This window comes from Salmo salar, chromosome 20 (genome assembly GCF_965601325.2).
Source record: "Salmo salar chromosome 20, fSalSal1, whole genome shotgun sequence".
NCBI lineage: Eukaryota > Metazoa > Chordata > Actinopteri > Salmoniformes > Salmonidae > Salmo > Salmo salar.
Genome location: NC_138310.1, coordinates 63,069,904 through 63,087,501, shown reverse-complemented (window position 1 = coordinate 63,087,501; position 17,598 = coordinate 63,069,904). Strand labels below are relative to the sequence as shown.

The following is a 17,598-nucleotide window of genomic DNA, read 5'->3' as shown; positions in this document are numbered from 1 at the left end:
AGTACAGTAATCTCTAAACTGCCTCCCAAAGCTACCAGTACCACTCATTCTTATTAGATTAGACCTACTAAAAAGTTATATTCCATTTACTGCTGTTTTACCTTGTCTTGCTAGGTGCTCAGTGCTGCAACATCCCCAGCCTCTCTTCCCCTGAGCGGTGTATATCTGTGTGGACTAGAACTGAGAGGGGCACTGTGGGATACACGGCTAGGAGCCCTGCAGGACACGCTCTCCCCCCAGCCCTGCCTGCTCCCCCTCCTCTGGGTCAGAGCACGGGTGAGGAACACAGACACTGTCCGAGCCCCAGACAGCCCCCCCTGCAACACCTCCTCCCTGCCCCTCTACCACTGTCCCCTCTATCTGGACGGAGAGCATGGGGACAGTAGATACTGGGAACTGGCTGAGAATAACATTATCACCCGTGTCCCTCTAGTGGCCAAGCTAGATCCTGTGCTATGTACACTAAGAAGAGTGAGGCTTGTGAGTACCTTGTGAGACTCGACTGCAGAATTCAATGCTGCGATTATACTGAAGCACTTATTTCTAGACAGAGACAAGGTTTTTACAACAGACTTTTAAAAATAATAATTCCTCTTGCTTTTGATTTGATTTTTAAATCTGAAATTGTGCATAAGACTTAATGCAATACATTTATTTTGATTTAATAAAAAATACCAATGGTCAACAACTTTTGAACATGTTTTGTCTTTGAAACAGACATTTGAAAGCCCATAAAAGGTTGAGAATATCAACAATCCTTGATACATTGTTTGGGGGTCAAAACTACCAGCCCATCAATGAAAGTTATTTTCATATTTACAGTAACAACCAGCAGAAGAGCCCTTTTATGTTATTGTCCATCCTGCTTGCCTCGTCACTGACTTCTCTCCCGGGGGTATGTCCCAAACGGCACCTTCTTCCCTATATAGTGCACTACTTTTGACCAGAGCACTATGGGCCCTGGTCAAAAGTAGTGCAGTATAAAGGGAATTGAGTGCCATTTGGCATGTACGTTTGGAACTGTTCCTCCCATGTTGCCCTCATCGTTTCTTGTACACACAAGGCCTCAGCTCCAATCCTCCTGCCTTCTTTATCCTCTCTGGAGCTTCCGCAATCTTCTCAAACTCAAAGGAGTAAAAGTGGCTATTCTCTGTGTCCTAAGGAGGGAGCAAAATTAATAGGGTAGGGTATTGTAACAATATATTACATAAAACATGCGCCATCACTGTTTACTATGATTACTGCCTTACCTTTGTGACCAACTTGAATCCCAGGCTGGACAAAGCACCCATGAAGTTCCGCACATTCTCAAATCTACTTGCCACCTCTGCTATTTTCAGGATACCCCTGCAAAAAAAGACCCAAAGTGTTGATGATGACGAAAACATACAGTACCAGTCAAAAGTTTGGATACCTACTCATTCCAGGGTTTTTCTTTATTTTTACTATTTTCTACATTGTAGAATAATAGTGAAGACATCAAACTATGAAATAACACATATGGAATCATGTAGTAACCCCAAAAGTGAAACAAATCTAAATATATTGTATATTTGAGATTCTTCAAAGTAGCCACCTTGATGACAGCTTTGCACACTTGGCATTCTCTCAACCAGATCCATGAGGTAGTCACCTGGAATGCATTTCAATTAACAGGTGTGCCTTCTTAAAATTTATTTTGTGGAATTTCTTTCCTTCTTAATGCATTTGAGCCAATCAGTTGTGTTGTGACAAGGTAGGGGGGGGTATACAGAAGATGTCCATATTATGGCAAGAAAAGACAATCATTACTTCAAGACATGAAGGTCAGTCAATCCGGAAAACTTCAATAACTTTGAACATTTCTTCAAGTGCAGTCGCAAAAACCATCAAGTGTTATGATGAAACTGGCTCTCATGAGGACCGCCACAGGAAAGGAAGATCCAGAGTTACCTCTGCTGCAGAGGATAAGTTCATTAGAGTTAACTGCACCTCAGATTGCAGCCCAAAATATGCGTCACAGAGTTCAAGTAACAGACATCTCAACATTAACTGTTCAGAGGAGACTGCGTGAATCAGGCCTTCATTGTCGAATTCCTGCAAAGAAACCACAACTAAAGGACACCAATAATAAGAAAAGACTTGCTTGGCCCAAGAAACACAAGCAATTGAAGACAGACCGGTGGAAATCTATCCTTTGGTCTGATGAGTCCAAATTTGAGATTCTGGGTTCCAACCGCCGTGTCTTTCATTGTGAGACGCAGACTAGGTGAACGGATTCTCTCTGCATGTGTGGTTCCCACCGAGAAGCATGGAGGAGGTGGTGTGATGGTGCTTTGCTGGTGACACAGTCAGTGATTTATTTAGAATTCAAGGCACACTTAACCAGCATGGCTACCACAGCGATACACCATCCCATCTGGTTTGCGCTTAGTGGGACGATCATTTGTTTTTCAACAGGACAATGACCCAAAACACCCGTCCAGGCTGTCTAAGGGCTATTTGACCAAAAAGGTGAGCAATGGAGTGCTGCATCAGATGACCTGGCCTCCACAATCACCCGACCTCAACCCAACTGAGATGGTTTGGGATGAGTTGGACCGCAGAGTGAAGGAAAAGCAGCCAACAAAGTGCTCAGCATGTGTGGAAACTCCTTCAAGACTTTTGGAAAAGCATTCCTCATGAAGCTGGTTGAGAGAATGCCAACAGTGTGCAAAGCTGTTATCAAGGCAAAGGGTGGCTACTTTGAAGAATCTAAAATATATTTTGAATTAACTTTTTGCTTACTACATGGTTCCATATGTGTTATTTCATAGTTTTGATGTCTTCACTATTATTCTACAATGTGGAAAATAGTAAAAATAAAGAAAAACCATTGAATGAGTAGGTGTCAAAACTGTTGACTGGTACTGTATAAATACAGAAAAAAAAATTAACACCTTCTTCCCCAGCATAGCTGTTTTTCTGCATAATATCACTTACCCCATCACCAGCACACGGTTAGCCTCAACTAGGAAATCCCCAAGGTTGATCCCCATAAGAGAGAGACAGAATACAGCTATGTCCACAGTGCCATCCTTGAGAGGTACCTGCAGACAGGTGGGAAAACAATAGACATCATTACAGAAAGAACTCAGACTGCATAGTAAAACAGGCATGGATGAAAGAACACATTCAGCATCAAGGTAAAGTTGGACTCACATTAGCCATGTCACAGACAGTTACACGGTCACAGATAAGTGCCAAGTCAAAACTGTGCACTTTGTTCTTCACGCTCAGAGCAATTTTACAGTCGCCACAGCCGAAATCTGCCACCACCAGAGAGGCAGGCCTAGAATCAACACAAATGGTCTTACAAAGAAAGCCACACACGATTTCAATGTGGATCCCCCCACCCCAGAACCAAGACAAGAAAAAATACAAAAAGTATGCAAACAGACTTATTGCAAATACTACAAGTATGTTAGGGTCAGATAGAGGCATAACACAACTCACTTGTGGCGTATGTAGGAGATTATGGCGTCAACAGGATTAGCTGGCCAGCGCTTGACCTGTGCTGTGAAGCCCCTGTGGTATATGCCGAAGGCCTGGGGGTCCTGTCTGAACATGCGTTTAGCCTCGCGACTAGACGTAGTGTACAGAACCTCGTTAATATAACGGAACCGCGCTGACTCCAAACGCTGCTCCATGCGGGACCTCAGAGCAGCCGAGCGGTCTGCAGAAGCCTCTTTCACCTCTATGGTGCGTATCTCCTCCTGCTCTGTAGGTAGCTTTTTCTTTTCCGGGCTCTGGCCATGGAGCATTCTCCTGAGCTTCTCTCTCCTGCGGTCCTGCTCTTTGCTCTCCTCCTGTTTCCTTCTCTTACTGCCATGCAGCTCTGGGTACTGCTCCTCCCTAACCATCTGAAGTTTCTCCTCTTCACCTGGGGGTTTAGAGTTACCTAGTGGCACTGCTTTTACTTGACTGCCCCCCTTTGTCTTTTTCTCTGAAAAGTTCTTATTCTTTTGGACTGTTACTGTGCCTGGAGTAGAAGCAGTCTCAGTGAAGGTCATCTCTTTTCCCTCAGGGACTTTTTTCCTTTTCTGTGTTTTACGCTCACCCTCTTTCTGCTGTTTGTTTTTCTTTGTCTGGCGCTGCGGTGTCTGGACAACCGCAGTTTCCCTGTTCACATCAGATGCTGCTTTTGGTCCATCTTCTGTGTCCTTTTGCACTGAGGTCTCTGGGGGTGTAGTATTCTCTCCATTTTGAATTTTGAACTTGTTTTTACATTTCTTCTTGTTCTTCATCTTGTTTTTCCATTGCTTTCGGTTTAATCTTTCAATCTCAGCATCTGCTGCAGCTTTTTCTTCATCCTTGATAGATTTGGAATCTTGTTTACTACCGCCCTGAATGGACTCTGTATTCTTTACCTTTTTGAACCCTGGGAAATAGAGAAAGACAACCTCAAACATCTTTTCAACTTAAGACAATCCTGTTTACTCAATTGACAGTTGTTTGTGAACAACTCACCTTTTACTGGTTTATTTGCTTTTATTGGCTTAACAACAGGCACTGCAGCCTTCTCCTTGGCACCCAGATCTCCAATGACCTCCGGCTCTTCTCCTGAAGCGGCTACTTTCTTGCGTCCCCTTTTGCTTCTTTTCTTCTTCCTCTTGGTGTGTGGTGTCAGTATGGCCTCTGTTTCGCTGTCACTGCCTGCTTCATGAGGGGCACCATTGCTCTTGTTCCAGTTTGCTACTGACCCCAGTGTTTGGAGGGTCCGTAACAAACTCTTTTTCTTCCCAACACTTTTTGGCTGTTTGGAAAAGCAGAATGACAGTGTCAAACCGAATACCAGTGTAAACCAAAATGTAACCCTCTATTTGAATATGTGGTCACTGGCAGAGTGAGTTATGCCTGGCTTGGCTTACATAGGTCAATTTAATTATAAAGAAGATTGAGATGGCATCTAACCGTAATATTGGTCCGTTCAGACAGTTTGAAACTGCTGATGACCGTCTTGGTCAGAACTTTGGCTTCTGGGTCATCGTTCCATTCATCCTCCTCTGCAAACAACATGCTTCACCAGCACTGTAACTAAAACGGTAATGCATTGAGTGAGCACGTAAACAAGAACACACGTGTATTAGAATAAATGGTCTCTAGACTTGTGTGATTTGTTTTTCAGTACTGGCAGTAGATTCCAGAAAAGCTGACAACGCTAACCTGCTTATATTGAACAAGCTAGTTAGCTAGCCTTCGCTAGCGTTAAATCAGACTACCTTATTTGGCAGCCATACGTCAAAACTGCTAGCAACGTTCATTGCGATGCAGAGAAGACATCTTCACTCACCTGTCAGATGACTTATCAACACGAGATGTTACTGGACTTAATTGAATCGATCCAATGTGTATGTTTAGAAGGTAATCGGTGGATATTACCAATTTTGTTAAGCCACGTTAGGCTCGCGCATGGACGGTCCAAAACAGGCACATGTGAATGACGCAAGTCTCTCCGCAAAGGTTGATGGGATATGAGTCTTATCTGATTTGTAGGACTACAAATGGAGCACACAAAAATACGTTTTTAATAATAATGAAGCAATGGAAATACAAAATGAACCTTTATTACATAAGAGGCAGAGTTGTACAAAATAAATGGCCCGTGGTTATCCTGTTCTCTAATGTGCTGATTTGACAACACTGTTGGGTGACATTGAAAACTGTATGTGATTCTGCAATTGTCCTAAAACCAGTAGAGAACAGTTGCAGAGGCCCTCCACTGGCAATATTTACTCTCAAGACAAAAACGTTGATAAGTATGAAACTAAAATATACCACTAAAAGAAAACATAGCATAAAACATCTGCAGTAGTAGACATTTGATATGACCACGATAATTCATTATCTGCACCGTCCATTATTGATGTATGTTTAAATATAATAATAATAAAGGCCATTTAGCCCACACTTCTATCCAAAGTGACTTACAGTCATGCATACATTCATTTATGCATGGGTGGTCCCAGGAATCAAACCACCCTGGTGTTACAAGCACCATGCTCTACCAGCTGAGCTACAAAGGACCATGTTTGACCCTGAACTCTCAGATTTATGTGTTGTAAAACATTGTTCAGAACAACCTCTGTGCAGTTTATTATAACAGACAGGCTTTTAACCCCTGAGTGGAGATTATTCTATCCTGGTCAGTCCAATAACTGAGTCTTTCTTCCCCTGAGGATAAGTGTCCAATGTCCTCCTCCTCTCTCACGATGCTTTGCCTTGTTGCCGCTCCTGTTTTCTCTGTAGGTAGCGAGCACGGGCATCACTCACAGAGCTTTCATCGTTCCGTTTCTCCAGTTTCTTGAATAAGTCTTCAGCAGACCCCTCTGGAAATAAACCAAACACACAAAATAACCTCTATTAGATTGTCAAGCAGACACAACAAGCAAACGGATCACCTGTGAGCCTGGAAGGAACAGAAAAGGCACTACAGTAACTTAGCTTGTCCAATAGGAATGCTCATTACATTTTCCATTTAAAAAACCTTGCTCCAATTAGAGGATTTTGAATGATAAAGGAGCAGCTACAGAAACATCAAATGTTATACAATTCTTTCTATACCAGTGAATTCATACTCATCACCAGAGTCCATCACCCACCAGTTTGTCTTTTAGCTGCTTCCTTGGTCACCCACTTGGCCACCTCCTCGTCCGTCACCTCCTCTCTGGCCACGCTGCTCAGCTCGTACACATCCACCTCATGGAGCTTAGGAAGCAGGTCCTTCACCCAGTCATAGCGGATGGGGCACACCGTCCGGATGTAGATCCGCGAGGTGACCAGCAAATCATGGAAGATCACCCAGTCCAGCTGGGCCTCCTGGTCAAAGAGCTATGGGGGAGGGGGAATCAGGTTATCACACAGAGCGATGGGGACTGATGTGTAATATGCATTTTGGGGATTTTATGGAGTGTTCTGAATTGATAAGAATATAGTCCTGGAAGTCTTTACCGTTGATGAGGGATGAATGTGAACCATGGATCCATGCCCATCCATCGTGCAAAACACCTTCCCAACTGACCTGAGAGAAAACCACAACATTTTTTAGTTATCTTTCTTGACTTTTTAACATAACTGGGATAAAAAAAAACAAGCCGTACCTTCTTGCCACATTGGTGAAGTAACCAGTGCATAGACATCTTCTGAACAGCTCACTCTTATTGCCATCAAACTTCTCCATAGGGAAATCTCTCCTCTGGAGACAACGCACATACCCTGATTATAAATCTGTACATACATGCTCAGAGCATCAAATCATAGTTTTAGCTACACCAAAACGAATAAGATATGTAAACAAACAACAAACTGACATTTTGTAGTCTTAGGAGGATCTCTCTGAGCTGGGTCTCCACGCTGAAGGCTGACTTTAGCGCCCTCCAGTGTATATAGTTGTCTTTACACCATGCTGAAGGGGCATCACTACAGTAGGCAGCAAAACAAGCTCACGTTAGATGGATACCCATGAACATGAATGCAGTGAACATATAATGGAGCTTATTAAATACATTAAGAGGAGTTAATATTGTATACCTGGCCTTGCACTTCTCAAACACACTGAGCAGCATGGTGAAGTCATTACAGCTGCCCGCCTGCACTCCCAACTGCCTGTGCTTCTTATCTGCCTCCTTCTGCTTCTCTGGATGGCCTGCAGAGAGAGCAATGCCAAACATTTAGATTAGAACCATGATGCATACATATGCATTTCTGACATAACCACATCTTCATTGATTAAACCAACGCCTCAGGCCGGTATTGTCCACCTGGCCTGATGAAAATGTTCTCCACAGACAGCATGGCGGCTACAGGCAGCAGGAGGTCCTCACAGCCCAGGGAGGCAGCTTGGAGCAAGGCCCGGGTCAGCCCTGGGGGCAGGGGGAACTGTACCATCAGCTCACCCAGCCGGGTCACTTTACCTCTCCTACAGACAGGGGAGTGGGATATTGATAGAAGATAACAAGTACTATTAAAGATTGAGTTATGATAGTTATGACGAACTGCCAGTACTGCATGTGGTACGTTCCCCTGTTATTGATGGTGAAAACAGCAGAGTTGTATCCCTATGTGGTTGTAGATGTATCTGGTGGAGATTAGTATGAACAATGACAGATGTACACGGATATACAGTATGTCTATCTCTCTCACCTGTCGATGGCATCACATTGGTAAAGCTGTTTCAATGCTTCTATGATGAACCTCTCCTCTGGACGGTCCAGGTAAGGGAATCTTAGAGAAAGGCACCAAGCAACCATGGCCTCAAATTACTTGTTGGATTGTATTATCAACAGTCTCAAAAACGGACACTGGTTTCTCTGAGCACTTGAGGAAGTGGAGCTGTACCTACCTGATGACATCATGAACTCCCAGGCACTTGAGTGTGAGGATGACAGTGGTGAGACTGGTCCTCTGGATCTCTGGAACTGTGTACTCCGGCATGCACTTCTCCCAGAACTCCTGACTATAGATCCGGAAGCACTTCCCGGCGGAGGTTCTCCCTGCCCGGCCTGCTCTCTGCAGGGCCTCGCTCCTACAACACCACACAACATCACAGTCCTGTTCATTAGGCACGAAACAAAATGAAGCAGACAAACAGGGACTTACGGGACTTACTTTGAAATTGGAACCACTTCGAGGATGTCCATGCCAACCCTTGAGTTGTGGTTGAGTTGCTTCACAAACCCACTGTCAACAATATACCTGCAGTGAACAAATGAGTCATGAAATTTGAGGCCTTGCCATTCTGTGATGGATAAAAATAGCTCTATGCTGCCCTGATAAGCCTTATGGTGACTCACTTTATTCCATTGATGGTGAGGGACGTTGCTGCAATGTTGGTGGCCACCACACATTTCCTTATACCCGGAGGGGGAGGCTGGAAGATCTGCTTCTGCTGATCTGTGAGAAGGACACAAATCATTCATATTATTTAAAAAGGATTTGAAATGAGTCATGACTTTATACTTTTGATTTAGCAAGCCAATGGCATGCTAAACTGTGTCCACTTGGGTGTGAAAGGGAACTCAATTTGTTTTTCTATATTTGAATGTCACAGTGCGGGGTACTCGGACAGTGCACCAAACCCTACCAGTGGGCATAGATCCGTACAGGGGCAGGATCAGCAGCCCCTCCACTTTACGGTCCTGCACATCGTAACGGTAGTCTATGGATTCAGCCTTCTCATACAGCATGTCACAGGCCTTCTCAATCTCAGACTGTCCTGTTATAAACAGTTGTATTGAACATTTTTTACCTGTAATCAGTACATTCATATTCTGGAGATAAAGTGTAGATTATCATTAGGTTACCTGTTAAAAACACAAGGATATCCCCAGCCATCTCACTGGTGTGCACATCCAATGCCACCTTGACAACCTGTCACAGACAAGAGGTTTGTTCATACTCAAAGTTTTCCCCCATATTTGTTTACAGACATTTTAGTAGAGACAATCTACATTGAGCAAAAAATTACAATAAAATAAACAACTTTGCTTTTTGTGAACTAACACTCGCAACTTTACTTTTTTATTTTTTCTACAAGCAATGACTTCTCTGATAGCTACTTAATTGAAGAAAAATGTACTTACAATGACTAAGATATGTGGTTGTCCAACCTAGCTATCTTAACATGAATGTACTAACTGTAAGCTGCTCTGGATAAGAGCGTCTGCTACATGACTAAAATGTAAAGCAAGGAGTATGCAGTATTAAATGATGTTGATGGCAGAGTTTAAATTAGCTAAATCCTGGGGTGATACAATCACTGAATTTATTTATTATCATACACTATACTAACAGTAGGCCTACGTCAGTATAAGCAAGCTCACTCCCTACCTCTTTAACGTAAACAGAGCTCTCTGTATCTTTTGGTCCTATGGCACAACTAAACTTGGAGGTGACAGGAAAGGTTCTTCCAGGGATGGTGAAGACAGGACAGCCTCCCAGGAACACAGAGAGCTTGTCTGTCTCCAGTGTGGCTGACATTACCACAACCTTCAGGGGGACAGAGCGACCCTTAGAGGCCTTATCTGGACTGGAGAGTGTCTGCTTCAACAGACCCAGCAAAATGTCCTGCAGTAAAGCACATATTACACAACTGTTTAATGCTACAATCTGGGATTTGTTTTTCAGTAAAACAGCTGCCCCACCACTTGTTTTGGTATACGACTGAGGGATGAAGTTGGGGATATAATCAGATTACTGTTTTCAAGTAGTTGGCTCTATTACTGACAGTGTTAAGGCTCCTCTCATGGGCTTCATCCAAAATGACCACACTGTACTGAGACAGAACAGGGTCTGCCAGGATCTCTCTCAGCAGACAGCCATCCGTCATGTACTTCACCACCGTGTCCTGACAACACACAAACACAAATCTCCTTTCAGGGACACACATTTGCTTATATACACACTACAATCTAATTCTCTTTACATTCAAGTGACAATATGTAGACCCCATAGAACACTTTCAAGGTGCCTAAAATATAAGCGTATCTAATAATTTATGTGAAGTATCAATTTAGGCAGACAACTAGTTAGGTGTCTTGGAGTTCTCTCACCTGTGTCGTGCAGTCATCGAAGCGCACTTGGTATCCGACTTCTCTACCCAGACTGCAGTGCATCTCCTGTGATACCCTCTGGGCTACAGTGATGGCTGCTACTCTCCGAGGCTGGGTGATGCCAATCTTGCCATTACCCCACAATCCTACACAAGAAATACAAGTTAACGCCTATCCAAACCTTTCAGACCTCTCTATAAGGACAGCGCATAGACGAAGACTATAATAAGGGGTATAGAGCTTTCGAGTCAATGTTCTATTCTCTAGACACAGGTCCCATGGCACAAACGTACCCGCTTGATGCAAGTATTGGGGAAGTTGAGTCGTTTTCCCACTGCCAGTCTCGCCAGTGACAACCAAGAATGAATTGTCTTTGACAGCCTGCTGAAGTGTGGCCTTGTGTTGATAGATCGGCAGGTTCTTTGATTCGTCTAAATCTCCCTTGGTATCCCACTTCGTCCTTTTCGACATGATGGACTCTTGTTGTTCAACTATACGAAGGGGACTGATGACAAAAGCTTGTTCCAATAACTTATATTACACGCATACACTAAGAAAGAGTAAACACATAACTGCTCACTTATATAGAGTTGACTCTCCGGCACAATATTCAAACTTTTAGGTCGTAAAGATTCTAAGTTACACACATTTAAGTCAACAAAACGATGAAACACAGCAACTTCCGGACGCAATGCATTCTGAGTTTTCATTGGTCCCTGTCGTCGGCAAATACCCTGACGTAATATTTTAAGCCGCTCCCCCAAGTCTGAAAAAAAGTATTCTTCTTCTTCTGTGGGTTTTATGGCGGACTACAGCCCAAAACTGTGTACTGCCGCAACCAGCTGGACGGGTTGAAACCAAAAAACGAATCAAGGTAAAAACATCTAATCCATACGTGATAGGGAAACGAACCCATTGACAGAAACAAAACGTCCACTTCTTCCTTCTCTCAAATCTCCATATATCCATTCTCAGGCGTTAGGGCCTGGTACAGCTTGTGAGAATTTTCCATATAACTCTATATTTTCCTGGACCTTCTCTCCACTTTGGCAGTGCCATTAATCAACAAATAATAATAAAGGCCACAAAGTCCACCTTCTTAACCTTTAAAATATCAGGGTCCTGCTGGTGAAAGGCAACCCCTGCAGCCTGCAGTGAAGGCTTATCCACCACCATGGACTCTTCAGGAGCACCATTCAAACCTTTTAACAGCTGCTGCATATGGAATGCTCTGGACAGCCCCGACTTTGGCCACCACATTTTCTTTCACCCTTGTCGGGCATTCAAAAGACTTGGCTTCACGGTTCCCACCACAATTGCAACATGTCACATTTTCATCACTTTTTTAACACATTATATTATATTTTCCACAACTTGGACATCTCGGATTCTCCCTTCTGCAAACATTTGAAACATGACCAAAAGCTTTACTGTGATCACACTGCATTGGTCTTGGGATAAATGCTCTGACTCTGTAGTTTATATACCCCAGCTGCACTTGAGTAGGGAGAGACTTCTTGTCAAAAAACTAAATAACAGATAAACATTCACTTTTTCATCATTCACCACAGCATTCATCCGACGTGCATCAATCACTCCAGGAATATTTTTCATCTCTTCAACATCGACTTCCCACGAGACGCCAGATATTACCCCCTTGAAGGGTGCCCTGTTCCGAAGAGACACACACGACACGTCACATGCTGACCACACCACTCGCGTTACGTGCGTTGCAAAATAAATGTACACATACATGTTATTCAATCATTGCGACAGCGAGCGTCTACGTGGCCATGCGTAAAAATAGAAGTTGGTTATATTTGTGACGCTCAACAAGTCCTGCCTCTCAAATCTCCTCATTGGTTTTTAGGAGCATATACCATGGGTGATTGAAAGATGAACTGACGTCCACACTCCAGTCGGTTGTAGTAATGCACCGTAAAGGTGGTTGCCAACCACCATATCAAGTCCAAAGAAGAAAAAGAAGCCTGTAGGAAGGAGGAGAGATGATGAGAAATGAATTCGGTTTACCGTTTTATCTGTGAATTAATTGTCGGAGTAGAGGACCTTGTGCATTTCAGGTAAAATAACAACCCAATGTTTATATCCCAGGACAAATTAGCTTGCAACATCAAGCTAGTTAGCTAAATTGGCATAAATGTATAATGCTTTTCAACCTGTCCCCAAATGAATGTAATTGGTTCAGAATGTGTTTAGATATTTCAACCTGCATGTCCTGATCGCTTCTGGTGTGGGTGAACAAAATCAACATGTGCACGCGGACGCACGTCCGGTTTGGTCAGCATGTCAGACTTATCAAATCGGGTGAGACGCAACACACGTTCCTTCTGATCCGCAGATGTACAAAAAATCCAAATAAGCCCGCCTCTCGTGATTCTCACAGCCTTCCCTTTACCCATCACTCTCTCCACCAGTTTGGATAGCTCAAATTGATTATTCAAAATTGGTATTTCGAACTGCTCCTCATTAACAAACTGTATTGCAACAAGATACGAAAGGACATTCTCAGCACTGTATACTACTCCGTTTTCCATTCTTTTGGACAATACTCCAATTCTCCTTGATTCAACCGCCATTAGATTCACAATCCACTTCAGCGTCCGCTTCCGCCATCTTTCCCACCACCTCGTTCGGGCCACACTTTTCGTCTGAAAAGTCACTGCAGAAGTATTGCTTAAATGCACAGTTTTCAACGATAAAATTTAATAATATGCAAAAATTCATGAGAAAACATAAATTTGCATTAACATGCAAGGGTTCGATTACAACAATGAGTCAATTGTTTCAGTATTGACGAGGGCTGCCTTTTCCGAGCTAAATTGACCAAGAGGCACCGACAACAACAACACATAAAACCTCACATAATTCTGGCCAAAAATTCTGGCCAATTTCTCACAACCTGCAGCATATGGGCTTTTTAGGTGAGCGCTGATGCCCTCTGATAAGCAGTGCACACTTTGTCAAAGGCAGGGGCGCAAAATATTTTGCTTGTCCATTCTCAGCGTGTCTCTCCAGGTGCTGTTGGAAATAGCCTAACCTAAATACCCCAACCAGAAGCCATGGATTACAGGCAACATCCACACTGAGCTAAAGGGTAGAGCTGCCGCTTTCAAGGAGTGGGACTCTAACCCGGAAGCTTATAAAAAAATCACGTTATGCCCTCCGACGAACCGTCAAACAGGCAAAGCATACAGGACTAAGATTGAATCGTACTACACTGGCTCCAACGCTTGTAGGATGTGGCATGGCTTGCAAACTATTACAGACTACAAAGGGAGGTACAGCCTCAAGCTGCCCAGTGACACAAACCTACCAGACGAGCTAAATTACTTCTATGCTCGCTTCGAGGCAAGTAACACTGAAAAATGCATGAGAGCACTAGCAGTCCGGACGACTGTGTGATCACGCTCTCCGTAGCCGATGTGAGTAAGACCTTTAAACATGTCAACATTCACAAGCCCTCTCTTTCTAAAATTATCCACTGCCATTGTTGCAACCCCTACTACCAGTCTGTTCAACCTCTCTTTCATATCGTCCGAGATCCCTAAAGATCAGAAAGTTGCCGCGGTCATCCCCCTCTTCAAAGGGGGTGACACTCTAGACCCAAACTGTTATAGACCTATATCCATCCTGCCCTGTCTTTCTAAAGTCTTCGATAGCCAAGTTAATAAACAGATCACCGACCATTTCGAATCCCACCGTACCTTTTCCGATGTGCAATCCGGTTTCCGAGCTGGTCACGGGTGCACCTCAGCCACGCTCAAGGTACTAAACGATATCATAACCGCCATCGATAAAAGATTGTACTGTGCAGCCGTCTTCATTGACCTGGCCAAGGCTTTCGACTCTGTCAATCACAGCATTCTTATCGGCAGACTCTACAGCCTTGGTTTCTCAAATGACTGCCTCGCCTGGTTCACCAACTACTTCTCAGACAGAGTTCAGTGTGTCAAATCGGAGGGCCTGTTGTCCGGACCTCTGGCAGTCTCTATGGGGGTACACTGGGTTCAATTCTCGGGCCGACTCTTTTCTCTGTATATATCAACAATATGATTCCTTGAACCACCTCCACGCAGACAACACCATTCTGTATACATCTGGCCCTTCTTTTGACACTGTGTTAACAAACCTCCAAACAAGCTTCAATGCCATACAACACTCCTTCCATGACCTCCAACTGCACTTAAACGCTAGTAAAACTAAATGCATGCTCTTCAACCGTTACAAAAATGTGGAAGTATTTTTTTTTCTCACTGTGATCAGCTTGTCACAAATTGACGGATGCAAACTTGAAACCACTGTTCATGACAATGGGGTGAAACTCCTGGACAACAGTTGTGATTGTCCATTCCATATTGTCCATTTTACTTTGACCTGTCCTGTTTTTAGGATATGTTGTTTGTTAACTTGACAGTAAACACATTGCAAATAGCCTTGCGATAACTCCTGATGAAGTTGGGTAGCTGATATTCAGAGCTTAAATATTCAAATTGATTCATCAAAGGAATCAGGACTAATAAAGCCAATGCAATGGCCTGTTTTACAAATGGTGGGCCTACCACATGGATGGGCATTCATAAAATTCTATTGCGGCGACATGGTAGGCTACACCCCAGTAATCAAGAGCCGACAACTTTTGGACGTAGTTTCTTGGTGTTTTACAAACGGTAAGCTTACCACATAGATGGGCATTCATAACATTTTATTTAAGGCAACATTGCAGGCTACACCTCAGTAAGCATGGACTGACACTGACCCCTTTTGGATGTATTTTTTGTGTTCAGATTTTGTGCGGTCCAGACCAGCCTTGATTTCAAAGTCCACAGACATAGATTTCTGGTCTGGTCTGGACCAAGTCTGAACCAATCATAGGCGTCTTTGTTTGGTTCAAATTATGTCAGGTCTGGACCAGCCTTGACCTGGCCCAAACATATTATTATTATTATTATATATTTTTTTAAATGTTCAACTTTCATTCAGAACCATAAATTAGCCTGGTTTCAACATCCGAAAAATAAGTATTTTCAACTTTCTTTCAGAACCGAACATTTACCTGATTTCACCTGGAAAATACGTATTTTTTTAACGTCCGGAAAATATGCGCACAGGACACTGGATAAGACAGGAGAAATACTCCAGATATAACAGACTGACCCTAGCCCACCGACACATAAACTACTGCAGCATAAATACTGGAGGCTGAGACAGGAGGGGTCGGGAGACACTGTGCCCCCGTCCGACGATACCCCCGGACAGGACCCAACAGGCAGGATATAACCCCACCCACTTTGCCAAAGCACAGCCCCCACACCACTAGAGGGATACCTTCAACCACCAACTTACCATCCTGAGACAAGGCCGAGTATAGCCCACGAAGATCCCCGCCACAGCACAACCCAAGGGGGGGGGGGCACCAACTCGGACAGAAAGATCACGTCAGTGACTCAACCCACTCAAGTGACGCATCCCTGCTAGGGACGGCATGGAAGAGCACAAGTAAGCCAGTGACTCAGCCTCAGTAACAGGGTTAAAGGCAGAGAATCCCAGTGGAGAGAGGGGAACCGGCCAGGCAGAGACAGCAAGGGCGGTTCGTTGCTCCAGTGCCTTTCCGTTCACCTTCACACTCCTGGGCCAGACTACACTCATTAATAGGACCTACTTAAACTTACTTCTGTTACAGAGCGTTGAGCAGCTGGTTCTTTTACAGACATCTGTATCACAATGGAAGTCTAACTGGGGGGGATAAAGTGTTATCAGTGGTGTAAAGTACTTAAGTGAAGATACTTCATTTTGGGGGGGGTATCTGTACTTTATTATTTATATTCATGACAACTTTTACTTTTACTTCACGACATTCCTAAAGAAAATAATGTACTTTTTAGTCCATACATTTTCTCTGACACCTAAAAGTACCCGTGACATTTTGAATGCTTAGCAGGACAGGAAAATGTGGTCTAATTCACATACTTATCAAGAGAACATCCCTGGTCATCCCTACTGCCTCTGATCTGTTGGATTCACTAAACACATGCTTTGTTTGTAAATTATGTATGAGTGTTGGAGTGTGCTATCTGTTAATACAAAAACTAGAAAATTGTGCCATCTGCTTTGCTAAATATAAGGAATTTGAAATGATTTATACTTGTACTTTTAATTTTGTATATGATTTAACAGCCACTCAGACTTTGTAAATCCATGGACCACGAACCACTTGTGATGTGATGGATACTTAACACCCTTACTGTGGATACAGATGCCTCACAAGTCCCCACTGGCAGCTTCATTAAATAGTACCCGCAAAACACCAGTCTCAACGTCAACAGTGAAGAGGCGACTCCGGGATTCTGGCCTTCTAGGCAGAGTTCCTCTGTCCAGTGTCTGTGCTCTTTTGCCCATCTTAATATTTTCTTTTTATTGCCCAGTCTGAGATATGGCTTTTTTTCTTTGCAACTCTGCTTAGAAGGCCAGCATCCCGGAGTCGCCTCTTCACTGTTGACGTTGAGACTGATGTTTTGTGGGTACTATTTAATGAAGCTGCCAGTTGAGGACTTGTGAGGTGTCTGTTTCTCAAACTGTTCTCTTGCTCAGTTGTGCACCGGGGCCTCCCACTCCTCTTTCTATTCCGGATTGAGACAGTTTGCGCTGTTCTGTGAAGGGAGTAGTACACAGCGTTGTACGAGATCTTCCGTTTCTTGGCAATTTCTCGCATGGAATAGCCTTCATTTCTCAGAACAAGAATAGACTGATGAGTTTCAGAAGTAAGTTCTTTGTTTCTGGCCATTGTGAGCCTGAAATCGAACCCACAAATGCTGATTCTCCAGATACTCAACTAGTCTAAAGAAGGTCAGTTTTATTGTTTCTTTAATCAGATCAACCGTTTTCAGCTGTGCTAACATAATTCCAAAAGGGTTTTCTAATCATCAATTAGCCTTTTAAAATTATAAACTTGGATTAGCTAACACAACATACCACTGGAACACAGGAGTGATGGTTGTTGATAATGGGCCTC

General features: G+C 43.5%; 2 protein-coding genes across 2 annotated transcripts; both read right to left on the bottom strand.

Annotated features, from left to right (window-relative positions):
- Window positions 1-636: 636 nt before the first annotated feature.
- Window positions 637-5,481, bottom strand: rrp8 (ribosomal RNA processing 8). The gene is made up of 8 exons (XM_014163114.2): window positions 5,312-5,481; window positions 4,933-5,055; window positions 4,489-4,774; window positions 3,475-4,399; window positions 3,181-3,310; window positions 2,962-3,068; window positions 1,251-1,347; window positions 637-1,157 (listed from the first exon to the last, which is right to left on the bottom strand). Exons 2-8 carry the CDS (start codon window positions 5,035-5,037, stop codon window positions 1,041-1,043), a joined length of 1,767 nt encoding a protein of 588 aa, XP_014018589.1. The 5' UTR covers window positions 5,038-5,055; window positions 5,312-5,481; the 3' UTR covers window positions 637-1,040.
- Window positions 5,482-5,565: 84 nt separating this feature from the next.
- Window positions 5,566-11,271, bottom strand: dhx40 (DEAH (Asp-Glu-Ala-His) box polypeptide 40). The gene is made up of 17 exons (XM_014163116.3): window positions 10,862-11,271; window positions 10,569-10,714; window positions 10,244-10,363; window positions 9,847-10,083; window positions 9,321-9,387; window positions 9,101-9,232; window positions 8,811-8,910; window positions 8,626-8,712; window positions 8,360-8,542; window positions 8,161-8,241; window positions 7,779-7,936; window positions 7,549-7,663; window positions 7,329-7,437; window positions 7,119-7,213; window positions 6,970-7,039; window positions 6,621-6,849; window positions 5,566-6,347 (listed from the first exon to the last, which is right to left on the bottom strand). The coding sequence occupies exons 1-17, from the start codon at window positions 11,037-11,039 to the stop codon at window positions 6,226-6,228; spliced, it is 2,229 nt and encodes a 742-aa protein (XP_014018591.1). The 5' UTR covers window positions 11,040-11,271; the 3' UTR covers window positions 5,566-6,225.
- Between the last annotated feature and the right edge of the window lie 6,327 nt (window positions 11,272-17,598).

Coding starts and splice junctions, on each gene's coding strand:
- rrp8 (XM_014163114.2), bottom strand. CDS start 5,037: ATGTTGTTTGCAGAGGAGGATGAATGGAACGATGACCCAGAAGCCAAA. Junction 4,775..4,932: donor CTGAACGGACCAATATTACG/GTTAGATGCCAT, acceptor TTTTCCAAACAG/CCAAAAAGTGTTGGGAAGAA. Junction 3,311..3,474: donor ATCTCCTACATACGCCACAA/GTGAGTTGTGTT, acceptor TGTTGATTCTAG/GCCTGCCTCTCTGGTGGTGG.
- dhx40 (XM_014163116.3), bottom strand. CDS start 11,039: ATGTCGAAAAGGACGAAGTGGGATACCAAGGGAGATTTAGACGAATCA. Junction 8,911..9,100: donor GTACGGATCTATGCCCACTG/GTAGGGTTTGGT, acceptor TCCTTCTCACAG/ATCAGCAGAAGCAGATCTTC. Junction 7,214..7,328: donor TCCTCCTAAGACTACAAAAT/GTCAGTTTGTTG, acceptor CGTTGTCTCCAG/AGGAGAGATTTCCCTATGGA.